This window comes from Ostrinia furnacalis, unplaced genomic scaffold (genome assembly GCF_004193835.3).
Source record: "Ostrinia furnacalis isolate ACB-3 unplaced genomic scaffold, ASM419383v2 OfSCF7339, whole genome shotgun sequence".
NCBI lineage: Eukaryota > Metazoa > Arthropoda > Insecta > Lepidoptera > Crambidae > Ostrinia > Ostrinia furnacalis.
In genome coordinates this window covers 397,010-424,637 of record NW_021137578.1, presented here as the reverse complement: position 1 = coordinate 424,637, position 27,628 = coordinate 397,010, and the positions used below count along the sequence as shown (strand labels likewise).

At 34.6% G+C, this 27,628-nt stretch overlaps 2 protein-coding genes across 20 annotated transcripts; both read left to right on the top strand.

Annotated features, from left to right (window-relative positions):
* The first annotated feature begins 333 nt into the window (after positions 1 to 333).
* On the top strand, positions 334 to 21,993 carry pHCl-1 (pH-sensitive chloride channel 1). 19 transcript variants are annotated; one of them, XM_028319910.1, is made up of 15 exons: positions 334 to 420; positions 5,511 to 5,600; positions 7,452 to 7,540; positions 7,663 to 7,758; positions 8,596 to 8,660; positions 9,013 to 9,165; positions 9,483 to 9,633; positions 9,758 to 9,898; positions 11,031 to 11,183; positions 11,402 to 11,554; positions 12,263 to 12,477; positions 13,756 to 13,806; positions 15,513 to 15,515; positions 15,816 to 15,926; positions 16,362 to 21,993. In XM_028319910.1, exons 2-15 carry the CDS (start codon positions 5,521 to 5,523, stop codon positions 16,491 to 16,493), a joined length of 1,593 nt encoding a protein of 530 aa, XP_028175711.1. In that variant the 5' UTR covers positions 334 to 420; positions 5,511 to 5,520; the 3' UTR covers positions 16,494 to 21,993. The 19 variants fall into 19 exon arrangements, with proteins under 19 accessions (XP_028175711.1, XP_028175710.1, XP_028175709.1 ...); XM_028319909.1 differs by having other exon boundaries at positions 16,347 to 21,993; XM_028319908.1 differs by lacking the exon at positions 15,513 to 15,515 and adding an exon at positions 15,348 to 15,407.
* Positions 21,994 to 22,662: 669 nt separating this feature from the next.
* Positions 22,663 to 22,983, top strand: LOC114363973 (uncharacterized). Its single transcript, XM_028319938.1, has one exon. The coding sequence runs from the start codon at positions 22,672 to 22,674 to the stop codon at positions 22,951 to 22,953; it is 282 nt and encodes a 93-aa protein (XP_028175739.1). The 5' UTR covers positions 22,663 to 22,671; the 3' UTR covers positions 22,954 to 22,983.
* Positions 22,984 to 27,628: the final 4,645 nt, after the last annotated feature.

The window sequence follows — 27,628 nt, the reverse complement described above, 5'->3', positions numbered from 1 at the left end:
TAAGGGTCTTGTTATTGTTACAGCCATTTTGTAAGGCTTTATTCAAGAGTACGAGACGGTTATCATCCCCATTATTGTCTTCCTACTCTTTTTAATATTTAAAGAACAAGTCACTTAACTGACATCCTACCGTTATCTTATAAACGCTGAGGAATAAAATTCTTAGTTTAGCACAAACTAGGTACCTACTTGTCAAGGTTCTATTTTATTGTTATGTATACTTTTTAAATTGTAAGTGCAATAAGTGAAAAGTGTTGCGTGTTTTTACTATTTAAACGAAATGGCAAGGAAAGCTAGTTAGTAATTAGTATTTATGTGTCTTGTTACAGTTATTTGCTGCGATGTGGCGGGGACTACACACAGCGCAAGCCGGTTGACCATCTCTCCACATGCCGACAACACTCTGCAGTCAGCAGAAAGGTAACAACTTTTACTAATAAAGCACTTATCGAAAATCAAGTTAAACATTTCAAAAAGAAATGATCATTTCTATAGACTTCAAAGAGAAACACATGGAAAAAAACTTAATGAGGACTATTTATTTGGTGAAAGTAAAATTGGCTTAAATTGCACTAGTTTTCTGAAAAAAGGCACAAAGTACAGAGAATTCAACCTACAAACAATAATACTACATATGATTAATAAGTAAGTCGAGGTTCAATTAACACGAAAATACCCGCTCACCACACCATGACTTAAGGCAAAAACACGCTCGAACCGCCCAGTCTTCCCGTAACAAATGGTTACAAATGAAACTAAGAATAAATGAACTTCGCCCCTAACACATATTTTCTGCTATCCATTGGTTGAGGGTAAAAATAAAGTGGGTCTTACAATTTACGCTTTGTTTTCCTACCGATTTTCATAACCATTCGGAACCGGGATCTAATTTCAATAAAACATGATGTAAACTGATCTTCGATAGTGCAATAGGTAGGTAAGTACTTATCTAGTGAAGCGATCTTAATAAAGTAGTTCAATTTGGAGACGCGGGCGACTTTTGAGAAATCGACCTTTGGTAATAGACAAAAAATAATCGTAAAAGACAGCTTTTACAGGCTGGTGAGCTACCGAAAGAAAAAGAATGGAGAAAACACAACACAGGTCTCCTTAGAGAATAGAGAAAACCTTATAATAGTTCCTTCAAGTGCTTTTCATTTAAGATCAGATACTTGAGAAATAGTTTTAAAACTAATCTGCTTTAAATAATACTTACTTCCATTTTAGCCCTAATTATGTTCGTTAATTTATGAAAGTTATATTAAATGTAGGATGTGTGTTTGTGTTTTCTTACATAAGGTGCATATTTTATGTCAAAAGGTTTCAGGCGAAGGAAAGTTTCCAACCAATCCCGAAACAAGTACATAATTAATCTATTGTTTCGCGATCCTGAGAGAAATCGTAATCAAAATTAAATATGCGGCATTGTCTTGCTAATGGTATTACTCAACCGTCCTTATAACTTCTGAAGAGAGATCCATGGGTTTGTTCTTGGTAAAGAGCCCATTGTCTAAAAGATAAGTCTGTCAATATTAATTGACTTTATTAAGGTAGAAAAACTCTAGTAGTCCCAAAAAGTGTACACGCACTCACAAAGTAATTAGTTGCGTCATACAATTTATATTGAAAGTGACATTATACAGTGTGAGTCACGTTAAAGTGTACATATGAAAATGGATGAAACTAGACCTATTTTTATCGACAAAAAGAGGTTAAAAAATTTTTGAGATTTTTTTTTAATTTTTTATAGATTTTTTTTCTTCCAATTACTTATTGTAAAGAAAACGTAATAACTTTTAAACTAAGCGGTAGATCCTGATAAAATAAAAACAGTAATAATGCTAAATAACAGGCAATACTAAAAAAATACATAAAATACACAAAAAAGGTCCACAAATAATAAAAAATGATACTTTTTGAAAAAAATCTGCTTTAAAATTCGTGTTTTTTTGGTTATTTGATAAATTTCTCCAAAAAATGCCCCTATAACCGGTGGTTTTTATTACTTTGTATTATTCTCTATAGTATTACCTTCGTAAAACCAAAAATCGCATGTCTCTATCCCTATCACAACGTTTGCAATGATCGTTTGAACTAAGCCTCTCCGGGCGCGCCATTCAACGCTTCGTTAACAACAAAACTGAAAATGGCTCTAGATTTGTAATTTTGATAAAGACAAGTTAGATTTCAAATAAAAACAAAAGATTTCGAAGTAAAATAAGCATTTTAGTTAAAATTAAAATTGTCTCTACCTGTAGCGGAGAATAATGTTNCCGGAGAGGCTTAGTTCAAACGATCATAGCAAATGTGGTGATAGGGATAGAGACATGCGATTTTTGGTTTTACAAAGATAATACGGTTGAGAACAATAAAAAAATAATAAAAACCACCGGTTATAGGGGCATTTTTTGGAGAAATTTATCAAATAACCAAAAAAACACGAATTATAAAGCAGATTTTTTTCAAAAAGTATCATTTTTTATTATTTGTTGTCCTTTTTTGTGTATTTTATGTATTTTTTTTGTATCGCCTGTTATTTAGCATTATTACTGTTTATTTTATCAGGATCTACCGCTTAGTTTAAAAGTTATTACGTTTTCTTTACAATAACTAATTGGAAGAAAAAAAATTCTATAAAATTTTTTTAAAAAATCTCAAAAAAATTTTGACCTTTTTTGTCGATAAAAACAGATCTAGTTTCATCTATCTTCATATGTACACTTTAACGTGACTCACACTGTATTATCGGAACAAAACAATACTTTATGTAACCAAATTGTATAGTTTGTTTTCAGTAACCTAGGTAGCTAATGATTAAATTGTCCCAATTTCAGTTTATGGAAGTCTAATAAGCTCGTTTTAAAAGACCGATAGGCAAAAAAACATTTTACAAATGGTCTTTTAAATAAATCGTTGCCTTCACAAGGCCGGGCTGCACTTTAGCCAGAACAAATCGGCTGGCATTTGTTTAATCCCAGCGCCATCTGTCACGGGATTAGCTACCTTCGGGCACAATGAACAAAACTTCGGACATTTTCCAGTATCTGCCCAAAATGCGGTGCTCGTAGATTGACTGACGTCTCTATCCGCTTCAATCTTGAACTGTGCGTCTAATAAGGTTCTGATAACGAACAAATGGAATGCTATTTACGACATGTAAGATAAAACCTTTACCCTGTGACTAGGTAAGTTACTGTTTGAAAATAATAATGATGGTTTGATTTGACATTTGACTGATTAATTTTTATACATAACTAGCTTTCCGCCCGCGGCTTCGCCCGCGTGGGATTTCATTTGTTAAATTTTCCTGAATTTTCTTTGCTATACGGAGCCCGAGACCTTTCCAACGAATGCAAAACCGTGGAAATCGGTTCGTGCGTTCTGGAGTTATAGCGTCAGCAAGGAAAACCCGATTTATTTTTATATAGTAGATATTTTATCTATGTCAGACAAAAGAAAATCAACTAGGTTCTAATGCTCTAATGCGGTTAGTTTATTTAGATTGAAGTTATTATTCCAAAATCGAATTCGTTAACATAGCAAAACAAACAGTTGCGAAAAGTGGAGGTGACGAACACGTTAACAAAAACATTCAGCCACAAATTGAAGAGACGTCATCAATGATTCGCATATGTGAGCAATCCGCAGCAGTCTCCCCATTGACGTCATAGCATATTTGAAAGTAGGTCACGTATTCAATTCCACGGTAACCGCGAAAAAATAATAATATCACGGAAAGTGTCGGCCTTGCCGCACGCCACTCGGAACACTGCGCCTTGCATGATGCCTATGCGGGTAACATTCACATACAAATTATGCATTTAACGTTATTAATGTTTTAATGTCAAATAGATGCAAGCAGTAAAAGTTTTTTGTATTGTACCATCTAATCACGCCCATATCATACATTACATAACGTACCTACCGCACGGTATAAAAGGACATGCAATGGATGCAGAATATAAATAGCCATACCTACTTATACAGGGAAATGCTAACAGAAGCATAAAACTCTACTTAAAGGTAATTTTACGTTTTATTGCATACTATTTCAATTCATTTTACATACAATTACTGTTTCTGATAAGGTTTTATGGTCAAAATTCTTAGAAAAATTGCCGCATTCTTGCTTGTAAAGTAAAGATTTTATTGCATTGACAGAACCACAGCAGCAACTCGCAATAAAATAGTTTGTCGTAACAATATTGTCGCGAGTCACGGGGTTAGACAAAAGTTTGTATCGCCATTTTACAGCCGGCAGAACTTTGGTCGGGGATTACGTGCCACGGCGTGGCAGAGCCGGCTTAGAGTCCGCACTCGCTTTACACCTACCGCCGTTTCGGAAAATGCTTTTCTTTGTGAAAACACAATATCATAGTGTTTTTCCTGAAAATTTTTGACATTATGCTCATTAATTTTAAGTAGAGGTTGCAAATTCGATCCTTTCAGAATATTTTATTACATACTTGCATTGTTCTGGGTGTTTTCAATGTAGAATTTGTGAATTTTTAATCCACAATAGGTACTTTGGTTTAACCTGGTATCCGGCACTGCGTTAAATATGAAAGATTAGGTTACATTATTTATTTTAATTGAAAACCATCAGGCAATTAATATTGTTTGTTTGACCACTTTTTATTAATAAGTGGAGTTTGAAAACACAAAAGAAGCCTTAATTCACCATCATTAATTATTATCCATCACATTCGATTGACTTTAGTTATTAATTAGTAAAATAGGTAAGTAATAAGCTACCTTAGTATATTATAGAATCTTGTATAAAGTGTAGGCAATGAAGTAAAGCCGAGTCTTTGCGTAACTACAAAACTTGTCTAAAAATGAAATGATATTGTCCTATAGATTGAAGACGCTTATTTGTATCCTTTAAAGTAGGTATTAAACGCACACTCAAGTCATAAAATAAGTTACAGCTACCAACGTTGACGGCGTAAAAACTCGTGTACAAACTTTATGAACACTTCGACGTTATCCTACCAGTTTACTTCTATTTTAGGAGAATAATGTGTAAACATGGGCACGCATGTTATATCTACAGCCACATAAAATTGTTTCCACGTCAGTAGAAAAATTGTTCCCATACAAATAACAGCTTTATCATGTGTAGAGGGAAATACCTCCTAGGCCTTGAAAAGAATGTATTTACATCCAGGGGATTGGATTGGACGTATATCCAGGGCTTCACTGCTTAGAGATACTTTACTAGGTGGCACGCTCAAATAATAACTAGGTGATTTTACCATTGCATTGACTTCACTGACGTTTAGAGTTGCTATAGTGAAATAATGTCTTATAATAAAGGAAAGTGACCCGCTCCGGCTTTGCTCTACATAATTGTGTACTTAGAAGAGACATGACAACTGGAATATTGTACTTTCCAAAAGGTGAAATACTGTTTCAATCAAATAGAACACAGTGGTCCCGTAAATTACCCTTTACGTGCCCAACTCTCGCTCTCCATTAGTGCCTATAAATTAAATTTATTTTTCCAGATGTCCTAATATGGGTTGGTCATGCGTGGTGGCACGCGCCGTGACCTGCTTCCTCATGCTCACCCGAGTGTCGGCATTGACATCCGACATGTAAGTAATAATATGTCTCATTTGTATGTTTAAAATAATAATTTGTGCTATACAAATCTCCAACCTCTCCAAGTAAGCTAAATTAAATACACATACTAACATACATAGGATTACGTGATTTTCTTAACCTAAAGAAACACGGGATCAAATTCCGTCCTGCAACGGTCTCAAACCTCTTATCGAAAAATTCAATCATTCTCTACAAATGGATGTCTAGAAATCCCCTTTTGACGGGAATTGACGGGACTGCGACACGGGATAAGCAAGGATGAGCCGGCGGAGACAGAGACACCTATCCGAAGTGTTTTTAACAATGATACTTCGAAATAGTCACAAGTAGATTGCTGAAAATAACTCTGTAAGAACCAGCTTTGAACTTTCCTAAGCTTCTGTTACCTAGTTTTGATTTTGGAAATTTTAAAATAAAGCTAATAAGGGATCTTACTCTATAAGAGTATACATAAAGTACCTTCATGAATTTATGATAGCCACATTATACGACAAGATTCAGCCAAGAAGGAAAAATTTATGTCACAGTTTTTACAATGTGCTTGTTACCTATGTTTATGGCCCCTGGAACTTATACTCGTTATCACTTTAATACATTCATGTGGAGAAAACGAGAGTCACCATCACCTTATTTTTTCATGAAATTTCTATGCTTACCTACAAAATAGACATTTGCTGCTCATGAAGTGCTTACACAGCATTTATGAAGTAGAACTCATCATACCTTGTGAAGAGTGGAGACTACTCCTTCGGCACATTTCTGCCCTTATTAAGCAATATGTGTCATTGGCTGTATACTAATTAATAAGTAAGAGTGAATATAAGTGTGACGGGCGTCGAACTGGAGCTAATTCGCTATCCGGTGCGCAGCCACCGAACCGTGCGCCCCGGTTATAGACCCTCCGGACAAAATAGCCGGTAAACAATCTACAGGCAGCATATATGACGATCCACTGTTTATTTACACGTACTACTTGTATGATTCACCTGAAACACTGTACACCTGTAACTTTACACCTGTCATAAATGTTAATTCGTCTTACTTTGCTGCATCCATAAGTTAGAATTACGAATAAGTACCTCACAATGTTGCTCAACTTGCACAATTAAATAAACTTGTAATTCATCTACAAAAAGACAAAGGGAAAGGAGATGAGGACTCTATTCTAATTGTAAAACAGGAAAACCTTAAAGTGTCCTATACTTAACTGTCAAATATAAAACATCTTCAAATTGGTTCATAACAGTCGATAACAATAGTGAGTATTGTTATAAGACCAAACAATCGCAAATATTGTTACCTCCAAACATCTGCAAACGCAATACTAAGTTTGACATGACTAACTTTGCGTCGATTCCCGCCTCGATAACTCGAGCACACTTCGGGAACCGCTGATTGAATCTGTTATATCACTTACCAATTCAACAGACTACTTGTAGACTAGTTTCGCCCTCAATGTATGCACCGCGCATGCAACAGCGAGTTAGTTCATTCAAAGTGCAAAGCTAATCAAGATTTGCTGCTATTATGTTCTGACATAACAATATTTTCCATGCCAGAAAACATCGCATAATTTCCTTTGTTCTATGTGGCCATATAGAGAATCTCTGTTGTAGTATAAGTGCTAATCTAAAATCAATACCAAGTCTGCCGTTCGGTCTGAGTTTGCATACGGTTAATAAAATTTGCTATGATATACGACGTTGATAAATTATTCCTAATTTCTAGTGCGTTTGCTTAAATAGCTCTCGCAAACAGAAAGCTCTACCAAAAGTAGGGTGGAATTTTGTATTGTCTTTCTGTAAAAAAATATTAAAACGTTGACTGCTTTTATTTTTCAGCTTCGCAGCGGGAAAATCGGACAAAGAGATACTGGATAACCTACTGAAAAATTCTCGCTATGACAAAAGACTGCTCCCACCAGTAGATGGTAAATATGAGATGTGTTTCAATATTTTTTGCTCGCTTGCGTGTCGTGTGCATTTTATTTTAGTTGAAAAATTAATTATGAGGTAAATGGAGAAGACTTTAAAGGTCGATATAATATTGCAGATCCGGAATTCTGTTGTGGTCTAACATCACCTAACGACTCTCTGGCACAAAATAGGGTCGGGCTGTCTTCGCTACGGCCACGCTCGCACAACCGCGGTGCGTTGTGTTCTATGTTTATGAAAAGAGAAATCCCTACTTTCCACTTAGCATAATTATATAAGCAAACCCTAGCGTCTTTGTGTTGTACTGCAACCGACTCTATGCACGCAACTCCGAGTGTTTAGGTTTCTTTATCTCACGCAATGTAGATCTTTCGCTTATACCTTAATGTATACTCGTACCTGTTTATTTATTTGTACCTTAGTTATATTTTTATTTATGCACTTCGTGTTGATGTTTTATAGCTGTAGTCTACATAACACATTATATCCTCACTTTTCAAAATTAAACGACCAAAATAAGAAATATTGTAAACCATAATATCCATATTTTACATATCGATAAGTATCTAATTTACCTAATTTTATTTGGTACTGGTCGTATTTATCTACTTTGTTTTATCATATATGTAATATTAGTAACATTTAAGTATCATATTGTTTTAACTCGATGATTTTCTCTTTTCACAAACATCAAACACAAATCAGATTTGTTATCCCTTTGAATTGAAAAAAAAGTAATTCTGCATTATTTTTTTCTTGCTGCAATATTGCGGTTCTTTGAAATTACTTTTTATTATGCTTACTTCAGCATCATTATTTTCTCATATTAATTTATCTTATTACCTTCGGATATAAAATGAGTATTACACGTGACCTAATACAAACAAATATAATCTTTGAAAATTATCAAATGTGTGTTCAATATTTCTAACACCACTATAAATATGTATACCTATTGGCACTTTCTAGTCTACCAGCATGCTCTAAATGTGTCTGTGTTTGATAATAGCTTTACATGTACGAAATTATCTAAGGTTTCTGTCGTTTTCAGGTGTCCTCACCGTAAATGTTAGCGTGCTACTTCTTAGTTTAGCATCTCCTGACGAATCTAGTCTTGTAAGTTATCCTATCTTCTTATAATCAGATATTATGCTATACCATTGGTTAACTTTAACAACAAGAATAAGTACCTACCTATCCCCTAAATCTTGGAACTGTCCATTCGTATTGTATGCGTTAAGAGTAATCCCAGTCATGCTTACCTTAGATCATCAAAATTACATCATCCACGGTAGGTACGAGTAAACTTTTTCATATTGGTCAATTCTTATATGGGAGAGTTTGTTTCTAATAACTTATTACATACTAGAGTTCATGAGATTAGCGGATTTTGATAAAAAATCAGTGGTACAGCCTAAGTTTGTATCTTTAATGTAAACAACTATTAGCAAGGTCATTGTTCTTCCAGAAATACGAAGTAGAGTTCCTCCTACAGCAGCAGTGGTACGACCCACGGCTGCGGTACTCGAACCAGTCGCAGTACGAGTACTTGAACGCCATCCACCATCACGAGGATATCTGGTTGCCGGATACTTATTTCATCATGCATGGGGACTTTAAGGTCTGTGGGCTGAGTGTGAGTTTACATCAAAGTAACATCCGAGTAAGCTTTTGAAACTCTAAATTTTGAGATGAATTCCACTCCTTCGACACTCCCTAAAAATCAACCAGTTCAAAATATAAAACAACGTCACATACACAAATATATTTTTCAAACACAAATTACCTACATTGTTTACAAACAAGAATTCTCTGTCTGTTAAAGCAATGTATGAAAAATAAAAAAATCTGATAAAAGAAAACTCTTTAAAGGTTCCAGGCGGTCAACTTTTGTTTTCGTTTTTCCTCGATCTCTTTCATAACAATTTTATATTTCAGGATCCTATAATACCCATGCACTTCGCATTGCGTATTTACCGCAATGGCACAATAAATTACCTGATGCGACGGCATCTAATACTGTCCTGTCAGGGGAGGCTCAACATCTTTCCATTTGACGACCCGTTGTGTTCATTTGCCTTAGAAAGTAGTAAGTAGTATTAATAATTTGTACCTTATTTATATACCCAAAGATCTAATCAAGCTTATTAGGCAAGCAAAGTTCATTAAGTCCGGAAGTCAGATGAATTAACGAAATGTTGATTTGATTGCAGTATCGTACGAACAATCTGCTATTACCTACGTGTGGAAAAATGATGAAGACACTCTTCGGAAGTCACCTTCGTTGACGACGCTCAACGCCTACCTCATCCAGAACCAGACCATTCCCTGCCCCATCAAAGCTAGCTGGAGAGGTAAAATGCGAAGTCTTTTCTAAACATCATTCTACAACATACAACATTGCTTCTCGTTAAAAAATATCTTTATTTAAAAACATTTATTCAATATGTAGACTAGTCTCCTAAAATCCTTCTCTTTTGTTACAAGCACATCCTATACTTTGCACAAGAAGGGATCAGAGATATTTTAGTAATCGTATCGAAATTCTGATTAACTCTTTTCAGCTTGGTCTTGATTTATGTAAAAGGTTATATATTTTACAATTTTCTTTTGTGTATCATGGAAAAAGACGTAGAAGCTTTATAGTGTTTGTTGTGTAACATTATGATGGTTTGATTATTTAGGACATAGCTAGAATTACGCATGTTCATTGTATTATCATTAGTTCATGTCATATTTTTGTTCGTAACACTGAAAATGATGTGACACTAAAACTTAGAACCGTACATATTTTTTGTAAAGTTTCTTAAAAAGTCTAGAAAGTAAGAGTTTGTTAACGTCTTTGCAAGCAGCTGATGGTATGTCACTTTACGAAGACGATGAAGAGCTGACATGTAACCTTTGCCAGAGGCGATTTGAGGAGCAAGGTACTTGAGTCGCACCGGACGATACACCAGTCTATCCGGTGTCATCGTATTTGCCGTATATTTTCCGCTTATGTGTGAGTAAATGCGTTTGTGTTTCAACTGAGTGATTGATGTACAATACTGCGGAAGGTAAAGACTTGTATTTTACAACTCCATCACAACCACTCATAAGCCATTTGTGTTTAGTCCACTTTTTCATCTATCTCATGCATGAAAATCTTTGTGAAGCACGTGTTAAAGTACCTACATAGTCCGCTCTCTTGTCATTTGAAGATGTTCATTGTCGCTAGACATGTTGACGAACGCATAAAAACACAACACGCATTACTCATGCATTTAGGATTACTAGTAGTCCTTTATTAATTTGTATTCTTTTTAGAAATGTATTTTACAAGGCCTCTGAATAGAGTTATTTGGAATTTTAGCATTGCCTTTACCCAACACCCCGCCGAGAAGACATCATATTTTATATTGTTTGAACAAAATACAACTATGAGTCTTTTAGTGTATCGCGTTGTAATGGTGTTCAAATTGTATTCTAAATGTGTTAACTTCGCAGGTAACTACAGCTGTCTAAAGGTCGACCTAATCTTTACTAGAGACCGAGCGTTCTACTTTACGACAGTATTTATCCCTGGAATAATACTGGTGACTTCCTCCTTCATCACGTTTTGGCTGGAGTGGAACGCAGTGCCAGCCCGTTCCATGATAGGTAAAAACACGGCTGGCGAATGGGAAAGCCCTCGGTCTTGCAACACTTCTTTTTCTCTCTATTGGTACATGTGGCTGCGGCTGTCAATACTACACGCTATGTTCCTTTTGCAGGGTACGCTTGTCGTTGGCAATGTAAATAGTTATGGATGGCCAACGACTCACGAACGCCTAGTTTCATTCATATGTTATTTTTAGATATTGCTTATTTATTTTTAGGTAATTACAGCTGCCTCAAAGTGGATCTCATCTTCACGCGGGATAGATCATTTTACTTCACCACAGTTTTCATTCCGGGCATCATTTTGGTGACTTCATCGTTTATAACTTTTTGGCTGGAATGGAATGCAGTGCCTGCTAGAGTAATGATAGGTTGGTGTATAGCTTATAGCTGCTTTTTATCCATCGTACTAATTTACTTTTTAGTATTTATAAACTTTTTTTGCCAGATAGGTGTCTTTCAACTAAAATAATAACTATACAGGATGTTAGGTAAATGGGTATATGAGCCGACACTAGCCCATGTTAACATGGGCATACAAATGGTATGGTGAAGTCAGAAATTTGATAGCATCATTTTATTTTTTTTAATTTTCATACAAAATAAATTTTATAAAATCCGATTTGTATGAAAATTAAAATAATTAAAATGAAGATATCAATTTTCTGATTTCACCATACCATTTATATGCCCATGTTAACATGGGCTAGTGTCGGCTCATATACCCATTTACCTAACACCCTGTATAAACGTAATAGGCATATGAATGCTTTTTTTCTTAGGTGTTGTAAGCACAAATCTAATATCAATGTACCTACCTATTTATAATGATTTATGCCGCTTTTATTGCATGAATTACGTCATCGTGCTTCCTTTAAACAATTTTAATAAGTAAAATTACTTAGTTGATTTCAGTTTTTACTAAATTACTCTATAAATGTAGGTAATCACAGGTTCCAGTATTAGAAGGAACTATTAAGTAAATGCAAATACCAAAATATCATGCTTATATTTTATTACAAAGGGTCCCCATTATTTCAATAATGCTGAATTTGTAATTTTGTTAATTCTGTATACAGGTGTAACAACAATGTTGAATTTTTTCACAACATCAAACGGTTTTCGGTCAACATTGCCGGTGGTGTCGAATTTGACGGCCATGAACGTGTGGGACGGCGTGTGTATGTGCTTTATTTACGCCTCGCTCCTCGAGTTCGTGTGCGTCAACTACGTGGGGAGGAAGCGGCCCCTCCACAATGTGGTGTACAGGCCCGGAGAGAACCCCGTCACTCAGGTAATTACCTTCTCAACCGTACCTCTCATCACTCTCTATGTTGTAACGATTCGTGTGATCGATGTTGTTTGATCTAGCGCCGCATAGTAGCGGTACCAAAACACTTTTACTCCCTATATTATACATAACTCTATCGCTTCTCTAAACTATCAGTGTTAAATGTGCAAATAAGCGAATATTCAATCCAACCACGCTGACTTATCTGTTCATCCAATGACATTATTATGAAATCACATCAGAATCTTACCTGTGAGTGGAAATTTAATTGCAACATATTCATATAATGAATATTGTATGTACATAAAATTTACAAAAAGTTCTGATATCTACTTAATTTTGATATTATAACTGCTCTTGCTACGAAACATTATTTACTCTATTACATACAGCACCTATATTTTGTACTTATACATTTTGATCATTCGGACGCAAACAAAACTCCACAATTTATTCTCGAAGGATCTAAAACTGTATGCTATTATAGACGATGTGTAGATGCTAATATAAATGTCATTTTGATCCCAGTTCTCGTAAGCACTAAATCAAAATTTTGCACGTAGAAGTCAACTATGTTGAACCCGTAGATCCTTCGCGAATTTTTTTGTATTTTATTCTTATACTCTTTGCAATGTTTTCTTTTACATAACAACAGGACATAGCATAACTTTAAGTCAAATTAAACGTAACCATGTGTGTATCGGCGATGTCATGTTGTTTCTTTTTAACTCTACTATGTACCTACCTACCGCATGCTTCACTCTTTCAGAATTACCTACTGCATGAATTTGTATTTTTTACCCTATTGGGAGGTCAGAATCCATCACATATCTTTTCATTTGCAATCGTGCTCTTACAAAATCATAACTTCAGTAAAATCAGTCAAAGACTATTTTGTGTGGCCATATTTTTAAATAAAATCCTTCTAAAGATAAACACTTCGCCGTTCATAATGAGTAATGTATCACAAAACACTAAAAGGACAGGAGGAATGTACAGTATAATAAATTTTGCAAAATTGAAAATGGGAAAACATTGCAAAGACATTTCAGTTATCTGATACCGGTAAAAGAGGGCACATGATCATAAGATTAAATTCATGCGTATAAGTATAGTACACTTATTTTCTAAAGGATATCTAGTTACTTCTTGCAATCAATGATTTATGAGTGTTTGTATAATTTAATGTACTGGCCACAACAATCTAGTCTTCGTTCACGTTGGCACCTCGTCAGACCACCAGTCACGAGTGAACAAATTGTGTGTGTGATGTGTTCGCAGCGACTGCCCGCTGTCCTGAGCAGAATTGGCATTATACTCGCCAGCCCCTTGGTAAGAATGTTCGCCACCTTCATTGGCACTTTCCAAAAACTGTTATATTTCTTTTATACTCCTTATTATTTTGAAACACCTTTGGTTTATGTATTACAAACCCCAGTGCTTGTAGACAATGTAACAATCGTACCGCTAACCGCTTCGCTATGCCCCCAAGTTACAAAAAATCTGCATGCGACTTTACCGAATCGAAATTATAGCGAGTGTTACGTTGTCTAGAGGCACAGTTCTCAATAGCGAATAGAAATATATCAGGCCAATAAAATCACCATTGTTAACAGCACGCTCTTTGAAAGCATGCGTAACTCGAGTATTTAGGAAATCATCTATGATTATATTATTGATCGGCTGTATAAGGTAAGTGCTTACTGCTTATTAAATATTAAGAAACTTTTATGTTATGTTTAAGAATAGATTAAGCATGACCTTCCAAAAACAACGCCTTAAATCTGCTTTACCTATGGGACAAAATGTTGCCAATACAAAACATCAAGGAATACCAATAACAAAGTAACCTATTATAGCAGACGTACATGTTTTTCTTTTCCAGACAAACTTCACACAGTTCTTATCTTCAATAAAACAAAGTCCTAATAAATTTTATTTATATGATAATCCAGAAAATGCATTGGCAATATAGGTACAGTAGAACATTGGTTCTACTGTACCTACATTATCAATTTGTATAGACAACATATGTGATATTTTGTCCTTACCCATGCAGCATGGCTAAGAATGAAAATTATTTGTTGCATCTGCGCTATTTTATTTATTAAGCAGTTAATATAAAATTATTATCGGTACAATATTTATCAAACACATAACAAAATTTATCAATCAAAGGCTTTTTTAAGCGTTTTGGGTATGAAACAAAGACCTCAGCATCATCTAAAAAGTTAGTTTTATAAATTCAGATTTATGTGAAATATGATAGAAAATAAGGAAGACATTGACTACCTACTTCAAGGTGCTAATGATGGTCTTTTAATCTGCACTAATAAAACAAAAATATAAGCAACAACGCATTGCTTTTTTTTTACTAACAAATACCAGTATTAAAGCTTACAGTAACAAAAATACTACAGCTTTCGCACACCAAGCATTTGAAGTAATAATTAAGTGAATAAATCATTAAATAAGGTATGCTTCAGTAAGTCAAAGTTTTAAAATCATTTAAGAATATAGTAGGTGCGAGAGTCCAACAAAATCAACTTCATTCGTTTTTGAAAGGGTAATGAAATCTCTATTATGTGATCTTTAGAGGTATTTCTCGTTTGAAAAAAAAAGGATATGATACATAATAACTTAGTTGAGAATGCATTTGATTTTGACAAGCTCTACATTACATTATTTTGCAAGAAATACTATCTAACATCACAATAATTAAACCTACAACTTCAATTATAAATTGAGAAACCGTTTTAGTAAGTTGAGTAATTTCGTTAAAACAAATATTTCTGAAGCATTCCTCTCCAAGTTGATTTAGCGAAATATATGCCATTCATGCTTGTGCTAAAAGTTAAATATAATTTACGTAGGAGGCGATGGCATTTCTCCATTGGGCAACAGATACCCCCCAACCGGAGACTAGTGGTGCTGTAAGTGAAGTCACCCAACAAACCATTTGCCCGCATCATCACATGACCTGATAATCACGAAAACTAACGCATCATTTTTTTTAACGCTGCTTCGGATTGCAACAGCCTGTAAGTATGCCCAGATACGTGAACTGATTTCGTCTTACTTTTCCCTTTCTATCGCAATCATGCCGTTAGTAGCAAACCTTGTGAATGTGTCAGTAATTTATGAGTCATATTTCTCTTCTACTCGTGATCAGATACATTTTCATTTTTCCCCTTTATGTATCCCCCAAAGTTATCTTCGTAGCTTTCATCGCACTAAATGATTTCCTACTTCCATTTTGCACACTTTCTTTTCGTTTTCTTCATAATATTCCATCTGAAGTTTCAAAATCGATGTACGATGTATATTTTATGTTATCGCAGGGTGATAAAAAGAGGGAATCGACAGGAGCAGCGGACTTAGTGACGTGTACTACGTGTACTGGGCCCCCGGGCTCGTGTACCCACACAGCCAACAACGGGGGCGTGTCAGAGGTAAGCAGCAAGCATCTCATAATACACACACCATTAGTTCTATCAAGGCTCCCAAAACCTTAACCACAGTTTTGGCGAGATGCCCACACTCTTGATAACTACACAAAATACCGCATGTTATGTTTTGCCCCATACAAAATTTATTTTAGTTTCAAGCTAAGAATCATTCTGTATGAGAAAATACAACGACATCATTTAAAATCTTACACAAACATTAGTTACCTACTTATCTTAACCATCCCTCGCGTAGACAACGTATAGTAAGTGCATTGCACCTACATTATGTGAGTGAGATACAAAACAAAAAACACACCATTTGTAGAAAGTAGAACCGTACCACATGTAGAGAATCACACGGCTAATATTACCTCACAATTGGCTTTCCGTATCATCATTCATTTGCAAATTAATCTCTTTCAGCCATGTTTCGTCCAGGTTCGCAAAAAAGAACCACCGCACCCGATCCGCGTAGCGAAGACCATAGACGTGATCGCGCGCATCACCTTCCCCACTGCCTACGCCGTGTTTTTGATCTTCTTCTTCATCCACTACAAAGCGTTCTCTTAATGCAGCCTCCGCGCCTCAGCTCTTCAGGCCGCTTCCCCAACGAACTGTCTTTTACAATTTTGTCTTATCGCGTCACGGGCTTGCATGAGGCCGAACTGTTCCACACCAATGTTTTCGATGAGTGACAACATTCGTACGAATTGTGATTATTACCGTAAAGTGATCGTATTTAAGTTAGTTGTAAGGAACAAGCAGATATCGCTATATGCGGCTTACGATAAGTGTTGATGAAAGTCGGTCGAGTGATGAATTTCTACAGGTTTTGAAATAGTTTTCGATAAATTCGTATTATGTGGATGTTTGTAATATACCTGCTGACGAATGTGCAAGGTAATATTTTTTGTGTACACAAAACTTATGATAGGCTAAAGAGGGATCAATAACTTAATTGTATGAAAATGACTTACTTGTATTCATGTTATTAGATCTTGGGCGTGAGCATATTATATGGAGGGTTGGTTTCATGAAATTTGTGAAACGTAACGTTAAGATCTTGAGCGAAAGAAATCTATTTCAAACCTAAAGACAGTCCAATTGTACTTTATTGCTTTAAGTTTTTATTGTATAGCTATAAGTTAGTAAAAGACATGATAACTTATATTTACTTAGGATTTATTAGAGTTAATCACTTTAATTAGTTATGCTACTTATATTATTTATTCATATACACCCACATAAGTTGTGATAATAAATTAAAGTTTAAAGTTGCTTTATAAGTAGGGATGATAAAGTATGGATGATTTATGACTAGATATTGTTTTTGCGGCATTATCGGTTTGAGTGGATAAGTTTAATGTTCATGTATAGACAATCTACTAGACGTAGTTGCATAGTTAGATTAAAGCTCAAGTCGTTACTTATCTTTAAATTAAAGTAAATTATTATTAGTCATGACATAAAACTTCTTGTAATTTTCAAACTAAGTCCATGTAACTATAATTTATTTCATATAAACCATGAACATGCCTTGTATATTCGATGTTATATTTTTTGCCCGAACGAATATTAACTAATAAGAACAGAACGTGTGACGCCAGCTGTAAATATTGTATTGGTATTAAATAATTACACTTCTCAATACGCACTAAGTATTGAACCCTTTCGGTTACGTGAAATGTAATGTGTGAAATATTGTACTTTGTACTTACTAATTTCTTATTGACTGTAGAAAGAACAGTGTAACAATTAGGCATTTTGATTTTCAAAATGTTTTTTTTTCTTGTACATTATGTGCGTACCTCTTGACTCTTACAAAACTGTAAAAGATTTGACTGCGTTTGAATTATTAAGGCAAAGGCATTTTTTTCTTTCGTAATACATACCTACGTTCCTATCCATGTCCATGCTTTTTAAGGAGGCCAATAATTTAATCTCTTGATGAATGATAAATTATTTATAGTATTTCATAAGCCAGTTCAATTTTAATAGGTACCATCGACACAATGCCTTTTGCTTGTTAAAGACGTGGACCAACGAGTCAACTGTTTTGGAAAATAGATTTTATAACTTAATATTATAAAATAATTTGTAAGAAAAACGCGTTTTGGCTGTGCTTTGAATTCAAATTATCTATATTTAATATACATATGACGAGTAGTTAACGCATGATCAAAATTTTTAAATATGAATCATGATTTCAAGTTTGATCTAAACATTGGCATTGTCGCGATTGATGACAATCAATCAAAAATGTCTGATGCTTCTTTTATTAAACTTATCTAGAAACTGTTTATGCTACTGTAATGCATAATAATATTACGACGTAGGCAACGAGCTAATGCGTGTGACAACAATTTTAATTTCTAAAATTAAGAACGAAATCTCTTCTTCTTTATAATTTCTAAAATTAATAAGATTGTCGTTCGTTAAGTAGTGCAGTTATTTGTGTTATCCTAATGAACAGGCATTGAAAAAGTTAATTAATGAAACATTTAGTGGTCTACTTGTAAATTCACAAATACTTTTTCAAATCGATGAATCAGAAAACGAGCAATTTTATCCAGTATTCTTTAAATTATTCACAACGCAAATAATACTATTCAAATACGAAAGACTACATTTTGCGTCGCGTCGGCTTCTATGCTCGGTTCAAAATATTATGTAATTTTCAAAGTATACTTTTGTTCTCATAATATCCTAAAGCATAAATGATCTAATAAAAATGATCTTTATCGATTAATTACGTTAACCCGTTAAAATTTATAAATGTTATAAGAGGACCTAATACTACCATTCCTTAAAGAATAGGCTCGAAACACAGAGTCTTTGGCTCGTGGTGATACTAATTTAAATTTGCAAAGTTTTTATACTTACTATTTAATATGTAAGAAAAATTACATATCATTCGCTTTATAAGATACAATCTTGTACCTATTTAAATTACGCAATTTAAACCTGTTAAGCAAAGCTACTTTATTATGTATTCTATGCTGACTAGATTTGTACTATGTTATTATATTTGTTGAATACCTATGTAATTTTATTATATTAACGTTATACCTATACCAATATCTCAATATAAGTACATACAAGTACAAGCAAAGCATACCAAAGTGTTTGTTGTGTGGAATATCGAAGAAAATAATACCTAATATTATGTAGTGTTTTAAATAAACCATTGATTTTGTCCAGGTCTTAATTATTGTCGTTATTAAGTAAACATCAAAATGTGTGTGAATGGAAGACCAAGATAAAAAAAATCGCGTAGGTTCACAATATAATGAGGAGCATACTGTAAGCCTGATATAGGTATCAATAATTGTCAATAGCCACATCGCTATTAAGCAAGCATTCTTCATCAAAGATTCATGTAGCCAAGCTAATAAAATATCGGTGCTTATTTTTTTGAATCTGTAACATGTGCATTAGATAATTTATATTCGCTGCTAATACTTATATGTGTTTTACTGTTAAATTTATTTTAGATCAAATAAAATTAACAAATTACTTACTACAAGATATGATTTTGTGGTTTCCGTATTAGTTTTTACTCAATGTTATGTAGGGTATCTTGACTAGGTATACCAAATCGCCAAGAGATTCATTTTTACTGCAATTTTCTAGTTGAGGAGGAACCAATAATGCCTGTCGAGTTATTACGTAGGTAACATTGTGAATAAAATAATTTAAAATAAAAAGAAAATCAGATAATTGTCTATGTAACGAAAAAATTACCTGAAATTTTGATTTACAGTTTTTTTTGTGAAAAAGGCAAATTCTTTCTCGGACAGTGTAGGTATTGTCTTGAATAATGTTTGAAAAAATAAATACCAACGTGTGACAGATAAGTACCTAAGCACCTTGTCATCGACAACCCAAACAAAATCCACAAAAATCAGTCCATTTTCTTATATGTGAGTTCGAAGCAAAGAACTACGCAAATTATTTTTCTATTATTTTCAGAAAAAATATTAAGTCTATCATAGTTCGACTGATTTATCAAATCCAAAATATATTTTATATACATTTTCTCTCTTTTATAAAAATAACCGACTACGATTAAAGTTACCTACCTTTTTGAATATAAAATATCACTCATACAACTAGTAAATAATTGGAAGCTTCGCCCAATATGAGAGAGTAGGCTGAATGAGCCGCTTTAATACGAGTATAGGTAAAGTATATATCAAATAATATGTAAAGTACAATATTTATTAATATAATATAAACGTTAGGAAAATGTATTGTATCATAGGCGTGCTGTACCATAAAAACAATAATACATGTAGTGTCATTCTGATTTCTGCAAATATTGTTGCAGTTTACTTCAGCGTTAATTATAAGATTAACATAGATAACAAGCCAAGTTAATTTGTATTCTATACTCAGGTCCCTATTATAAATCTCAAAGTCCAACTGATCAAACGCAAGCATAGATACGATAGTGCATGGTTGGTTGACAAGAATTTCAATGCATATTTTCAGAGTTCAGAGGCTATTGATTTCGATTCAAACTTGGGTGCTGTTTCATAATACCGTTCTAAAGCAGTTTCATACATGTTTTCAATTTTAATCACCTAACCATATCTGTGGCTTTAAATAAAAAAACTGTGTAATCACATTGTAGCATACTCATGACATAACTCATACATTTATCATCATTATTTTGCATCAAATAGCCACCTATTTTTACATTATTGTAAAATAGATGCATGAAACATACTGCCGAAGTGCCCATTTATATTCACGCGTAATTTTAACTTATGTTAAAAAAGCGATCCCTTATTTAGAAATAAAATTAGTTAGGTAATTTATTAATAAATCGAAGCACGAAAAGACATTAGTGAGATAAAACACAAAGATAATCCATTCAGCGAAAATTTGAATGGATAGTATTTGTATAAGGTACTTAATTAACAATATTGTATAGTCACTACGTCACTGGTAGGCATGAATTTTCATCTAGAAATGCCTTCAAAACTTTGCTATTAAGTAGGTATACATAACTTATCGAAACTATCTCTAGGAAAGCACTCACGCTAGAAACTTTGTTTTGAGTTGTTGTCCATCCTTCTAAACGGTAAGTAGTGTAATCGAAATCGATATTATTTTAAATGTCTGGTGGGGGGGACTTTTTATTTTTGTCTCAACAAAAAATAAAAGGCTATGTATGTACCTATACAAAGTTAGGTACAAAAAAGAAAAATAGTTTTCCACTGGATTACTTTTCTACACACGTCTTGCTCTCAATGCACCAGTTTTAGTATGCTTTAGCTTAATCGGTGTCTTTCGGTTAGCATTAGGAAATTATTATTATTATTATATCTTTCAAAATATTTCAGTTCTCGTGTTTGGGTTAAACGTTTTCTTGTTTATTTAAATATACGTAAATGAGTTTATTTTTATTTAAAAATAAATAAATAATAAAATAAAGTTATGTGATCAACGGATAAACTAAATAAGTAGGTAAGTTACCTAAACAAAAGTTTTTTTATCATGGCCTTATTAGCGATGCCTCTACTTCTAAAATCTTGTGGTTAAACCTTATGTTGGATCCATCCTTGCATGATCCAAATTAATTTACAAATCAATTATGTACCTACTTACAATCTTAGATCGTAATTTAAGTACATACCTACGTAAGGATGTGTGTACATTGTACACTGACGTATTAAAATTTTCTAAGAAACATATTAAATCCGTCATGTAAAATTACTTATAACATAATTTTTAGAATAAACCTAAGCATATTGATATAATAATTATTGTGATCAAATTTGATCTGAAACGCTATCACTTACTAATTAAGTAGGTAGGTACCTACTCCGCAATATTAAATAGGTAACTACGTACAATACAACACGTATAATATTTTCCTCAGCTTTTCTCATAGAAATTCGTTTTGCTTAGAAAAGTTTATGAGTTTGCACTTTTGCATTTAACAAAAATTTTGTTGTTGGAACAACACCATGTTTTCAAGCTACTCATTTATTATTGTTTAAAACTATTAGAAACAACATGTGCATAATATGTTTTATACACGAGAAAATTTATGAGAAAAAATGGAAGAACACCAACTCGCATAGCCTTTGTAAATAAACCTGTCAGCTATGGCCGCCCGTTCGTATTTATACTTAGTGGCAATGTAAATAATTTTATTGTAAAATTTATGAATTAAATTTTCATCAAATAAAACACAAATTCAAACTATTGTGTGTATTATTGACTATACTACTAGTAGTGCTGATGAACGTGTATAAATAATAATGTGTTGGTTTTAAGGTACAAGTAATAAAATGGATATTTAAAATCCCAACTTCCCAACTAATATACAGTGTGTCCGGGCATGTAGTGATCAAACTTTAAGGGCGTAATTTATGGACAATTTTATCGATGAAAATACTTTAAATTTGGGGCTTGACCCATTTCTCGCATATTTACAAGGATTTAAGTTTTTAATTTTAAATTTTCACCTCTTCCTTCAAAAACAAGTGATAGCGTGGGTAGTTTAACATTAATAAGCAAAAATTTTATATCATGCGATAGCCAATAAAATTATCTATTAGTAGAATTAGAAAACAGATACAAGTTTCATACATTTTAAGGGTGTAAGAATGGATTTAATTAGAAATAAACATGATTTTTTTCACATCTTTTTCAGTTATTTCCCAACACAAGAAAAACCAGGTCGTTAAGGTATGTTTTATTTGCATTTTATTATTAGAGAGAAGACATTAGAATGAAAGCTAAGCAGCAAATACTTCAGGTACAGGAGGAAAATAGGAAGACTTTCAATGAGAAGAGGAAACCAAGTTCTCAATACAAAGAAGGAGATTTGGTGGCCATAAAGAGGACTCAGTATGGACCGGGTTTGAAGCTGAAACCTAAGTATCTAGGACCGTACCGGGTGACGAAGGTTAAGCGGAAAGATCGTTACGACGTAGAGAAGGTGGATACTGCTGCTGAAGGGCCTAATAAGACGTCCAGCTCAGCTGATCAAATGAAGCCGTGGCCTAATTAGGTAAAGTATCTTGCTATTTAAATAAGAGGTGATGAATGAAAGGATTTGTAAATTAAAAACCACTTTTATTACAATTGTTAGGTCATTCATTATTGTATATTTTATTTCACTAAAATGTAAAGTTTATCATAGTTCATGTTTCACTTACTGATTAATTATAAAGATGAACAATATTTCAGTTTTATAAACATTGGTGTGTTTAGAACTTGAATATATTAAGACTTGATATTGAGTAACCTGAAATTAAAGATTTCAAATTATTTCTATAAGATTAATAAATAAGATGATATACACTATCTTAGATGTAAAGTGTTTAAGACTAAGTTGAAAGATTGATTTATAATAAGATGATAACTGTGAAATTAATAAATAAGATGATAGTCAAAAATCTAAAATGTTAAGGATTTCATGTAAATTGTATAAGAATAGTAGTTTACCGTTAGATGTTTATTTGGGTAGGTAGTTATTTTCAAAGTTTGCTTTGTGTAAGAAGTTAAATGTAACATAGAGTTTAAATTTGGAGCTATTGGATGCTTGAATAAGTTTTTATTTACAAAGTTAGCTATGTATAAAGTTTAAGATGTTAGGAGATGTAACTAAAGTTTAATGAGTTGAGTATTTACAAAGTTTAATGATGTTTAATGGAAGTTAGTGTTTGTAGCCTAAGATTGTCTGAGGACAGACAAAGACAGGATTGCCGAGAGTGTAGGATTGTAACATCTATGGCGTAAATACTCTATTGTTTTAAACTCTTTGGATGAACGAACGAGTGTGAGCGAGACGAACATATGGAGGGTGAGAGGGAAGGAAGGAAAAGGGTCATGGCGGCAAGACGGTTATGAGTAAAGTGTGGCTCTGTATTTTATAAAAGAAGATTAAACATATTATTGGAAGAAACTGATTTTCCTTGCGAAGCCCCGTCCCTACATATATTTCGTCATCACCATTAACATAAGATCATTACCATTTTAATAAAATCATTACCATTAGGAAAACGTCATTACCATTTTGTGAAAAAATATTTGGACGCTTGTTACTTCTAAAATCACGATTGAATCTAAGGGCCTCACACTGATCTAAAAAGCTTATTGCTTAACCTTTCAGTTTAAGCTAGTTTGCACGCATCCCTGTTAAGTTTTTCAAAAAACGTAAAATAAATCCCGCGGAATAAAATCGGCGGATCTACCCGGGACACAGGTTCTCGTTGTAGTTACGCGCGACTTCATATCTATTCTCTTTCTATGATCTGAGGTTGTAGCCGATAACAGAGGTGAGGGCTATGTGTAATGATTTTACGTCACCTTAACTTAAACCGGTGTTTTTGTATAGAGTTTGATAGACTTTTGAAGTTTGTTATAGTTAAAGAAAGATGGTACAACTCAGCCTTTTGCTTTAATGTTTTAAAGGCAATAGCGGAGTGGATTTTTATGAACCAGTTGCTATAAGGTCTTTCTCATTTCTGCTATCAGACAATCCAGAAAGTACCTACCTATTTCATATTTTTTTAGAGAAGTTGGAGCTTTTTGAGTCAATATCCCAATGTCTATTGATCTTAGATCATTAAGAGATAGTAGCCATTATCAGTTTTCAATACATAATCGAGATCAAAAGCGAGGCGAATGAATGAGCTAACTGAGAGGATCTTACGAAAGGATTACTTAAATAAAGATATGATGTGAATAGAATTCAAACAAATACAGGGTGTTAGGTAAATGGGTATATGAGCCGACACTAGCCCATGTTAACACGGTCATATAAATGGTATGGTGAAGTCAGAAAATTGATATCTTCATTTTAATTATTTCAATTTTCATACAAATCGGATTTTATAAAAAACTAGCTGACCCGGCGAACTTCGTACCGCCTTAGCGTAGAGATTTTCTTAATATTTTTTTCCGTAAGAACCATCCTTGGACTTCCACAAACATTTAAAAAAAAGAATTATCGAAATCGGTTCAGCCGTTCACACGTGATGCCGTGACAACGCGAAACGGGTTTCATTTTTATATATGTCGGAGCGTCGGGCTCTCGGACGGCACCAGAAGAGTCTCTCATTGAATTCATATTATCTACCTATGTGGGCCTATAGGGAACACGTGCGAGTGGACACTAACACTAATTATAATCACTGATTATAAACGACTAACTTTACTATAGACTAGAATGTAAAGACTGGTTCGTAATTTAATCAATATTGTCCACAGTTAAATTTAACAGAAAGATCAAAGTTACTGAATTACTTTACCAAAGCTAGAGACGCCTAAATTAAATAGATTGGGAGCGATTGACGAATTTGTGAACCACGCCCAGTCACCACCACGTCCAAAACCCGAATGTGCAATGACTCTAAGACTGAGTCCCAGAATCTCCACGTTTCAGGGCTCTGTACCTGAAGTTTTTGTAAAGCTATTAATCCATCAATACTGCACTTGAACGGGTTCACAACTACGTCAGGCAACATGGAGATTTATGTCACCTTCGTTCCCAGGCGCGCACTTAACTCTGGCATAAGAGCTTTGGCGCTGCTTAAAATTCCATAGCAATAAACTAGCTAACACATTGAAAGTGTTGTGAGAACTATAACATTAAGTTATTTAATTTATTGCGCCCCGCGCGCCGACACGGCGATCCTGACTCTCACACGTCCTCGTGTGGATCAGCATTTAAGTCGTCATGTAATATGACAACCTCACTCATGTAACTTAAAGTACCGTTCGGCTATCCTACAATACCACTATGAGTAGGAAGGTGCATGTCAGTAAAATGTCAGGTCTCCACAGATTCAAATCAAAACTACAAAGTTTTCAACTCAGTCAAGAACAAATCTAGTTTCAACTAGAATCTTAAAGTTATTTCAACCAAAACTAAGGCCAAGGTTAACGTAACTAATACCCGTGACACACTGTCACGCGCTATCGGAACACATCCGACCATCGGAATCACCATCCGATACCACCAGCACTCACGGCCAGTCACAATGGCACTCACGGCCAATCACCATCGGTACTCACGACCGATTTTTCTTGACCAAAACCAATGGACTACTATATTCAGAGTGACTTACGCGTATTATGTCCTTTTCTAACCATTCTGCAATCTGTTCCTCCACAATTTCCTGCTCCTTAAGTGCCAGTCGTCGCGGTCGTAGTGCTACAGGTACCTCATCCTTAAGCACAATCTTGAGCTGCAGTGGTGCTTCCTCCGTCTGTTCCGGTTTGTATTTCTGTATGCACTCGATGACTTCCTCACTCAAAGCTGGATCTTTCATAGGACCTACAACAGAATTAGATGAACATACTTCACTCACATAACATCCCAGTCGTTCCCATTCTTTAGTATAAAACTTTACACAACCCTTTTTAATCACAACTGTTACGTCATTCAAAAACTCTTGTCCTAGTATTACGTCGTAAGGTACATATTCTTTGTTTATTACATGAAATATTACGTCTAAATAATATTGTTCGTCTACGCACAGGTTTAGGAGACACTTCCCCAACGAATGCACTGTTCCTTGTCCAATTCCAGATAGCACCAAATCATCTTTCTCACATTTGGGCTTTCCCAACTCGATGTAAACGTCCTCTGATATGATATTCACGTCGCTGCCGGAGTCAACTAACGCTTTTTGCTGTATTTCATTCATTGTCAACACAATAACCGGCTTTTTCTCCTCCGTTTTGTTGATCTGAGAGGTTGACAATGTTGACATCTCGTCGTAAACAAATGTCGCCATCTTTGGTTCGTCGTCGTTCGTACTGGAGCCGCTAGGGGCGCTGCCTTCTATGGAGTTTGACGTAGTGAACATCGTCCGCGTCTTGTCATGATGTTGGTAGTCTTGTAGTTCGTTCCATAGCTCACCGCTAGAGACGCCGCAGTCTCGAGTGATGTCAGCCGCGAACATAGCGCTCTTCTTTTGTCTGTGGTCGTCTTGCCGAGATTTACCGAACTCCTCCGAAGTCTTCCGATTCGCCGTCGCAGTCGAAGTGCAAGCCGATCCAACATGGCCGAATTGGTTGCACTTGAAGCACTTCATACCTTTGCTTTTATGCGGGCAATCAGTTGATGCATGTCCAGTCTCTCCACAGCTATAGCACCGAATCTTCCACGACCCTCGTCGATCACTCTGCTGCTTGCTTGTACTCACCGCACGCCTCTGCTGCACAGCACTCTGCATCTTTCTTGATATCGTTTCATAGATTTTCAGCTTCTCCTTTAAATCGTTATAGGTTGTAACACCGTAAAGCATGATCTTGTTCGTTTCTACGTCCACGATTCCGTCAACGATGTATTTAATCGCAACGTAGTCCGGCATCTTNTGAACCGGCGAACTTTGTTCCGCCTTAATGGCAATAAATAAGCAGACTTTTTTTTAATTTCGAACGGGATAAAAAGTATCCTATGTCCTTCTCCTAGCTCTAAACTACCTCCCTGACAATTTTCAGCTAAATCGGTTCAGCCGTTCTTGAGTTATAAGCGAAGTAACTAACACGACTTTCTTTTATATATATAGATTATATATATATATATATATATATTATAAATGCGAAAGTAACTCTGTCTGTCTGTCTGTCTGTCTGTCTGTTACGCTTTCCCGCTTAAACCTCGCAACCGATTTTGATGAAATTTGGCATAGAGATAGTTTGAGTCCCGGGAAAGAACATAGGATAGTTTT

Coding starts and splice junctions, on each gene's coding strand:
- pHCl-1 (XM_028319907.1), top strand. CDS start 5,521: ATGGGTTGGTCATGCGTGGTGGCACGCGCCGTGACCTGCTTCCTCATG. Junction 8,661..9,012: donor CTCCTGACGAATCTAGTCTT/GTAAGTTATCCT, acceptor TTGTTCTTCCAG/AAATACGAAGTAGAGTTCCT. Junction 11,555..12,262: donor GCCTGCTAGAGTAATGATAG/GTTGGTGTATAG, acceptor TTCTGTATACAG/GTGTAACAACAATGTTGAAT.
- LOC114363973 (XM_028319938.1), top strand. CDS start 22,672: ATGAAAGCTAAGCAGCAAATACTTCAGGTACAGGAGGAAAATAGGAAG.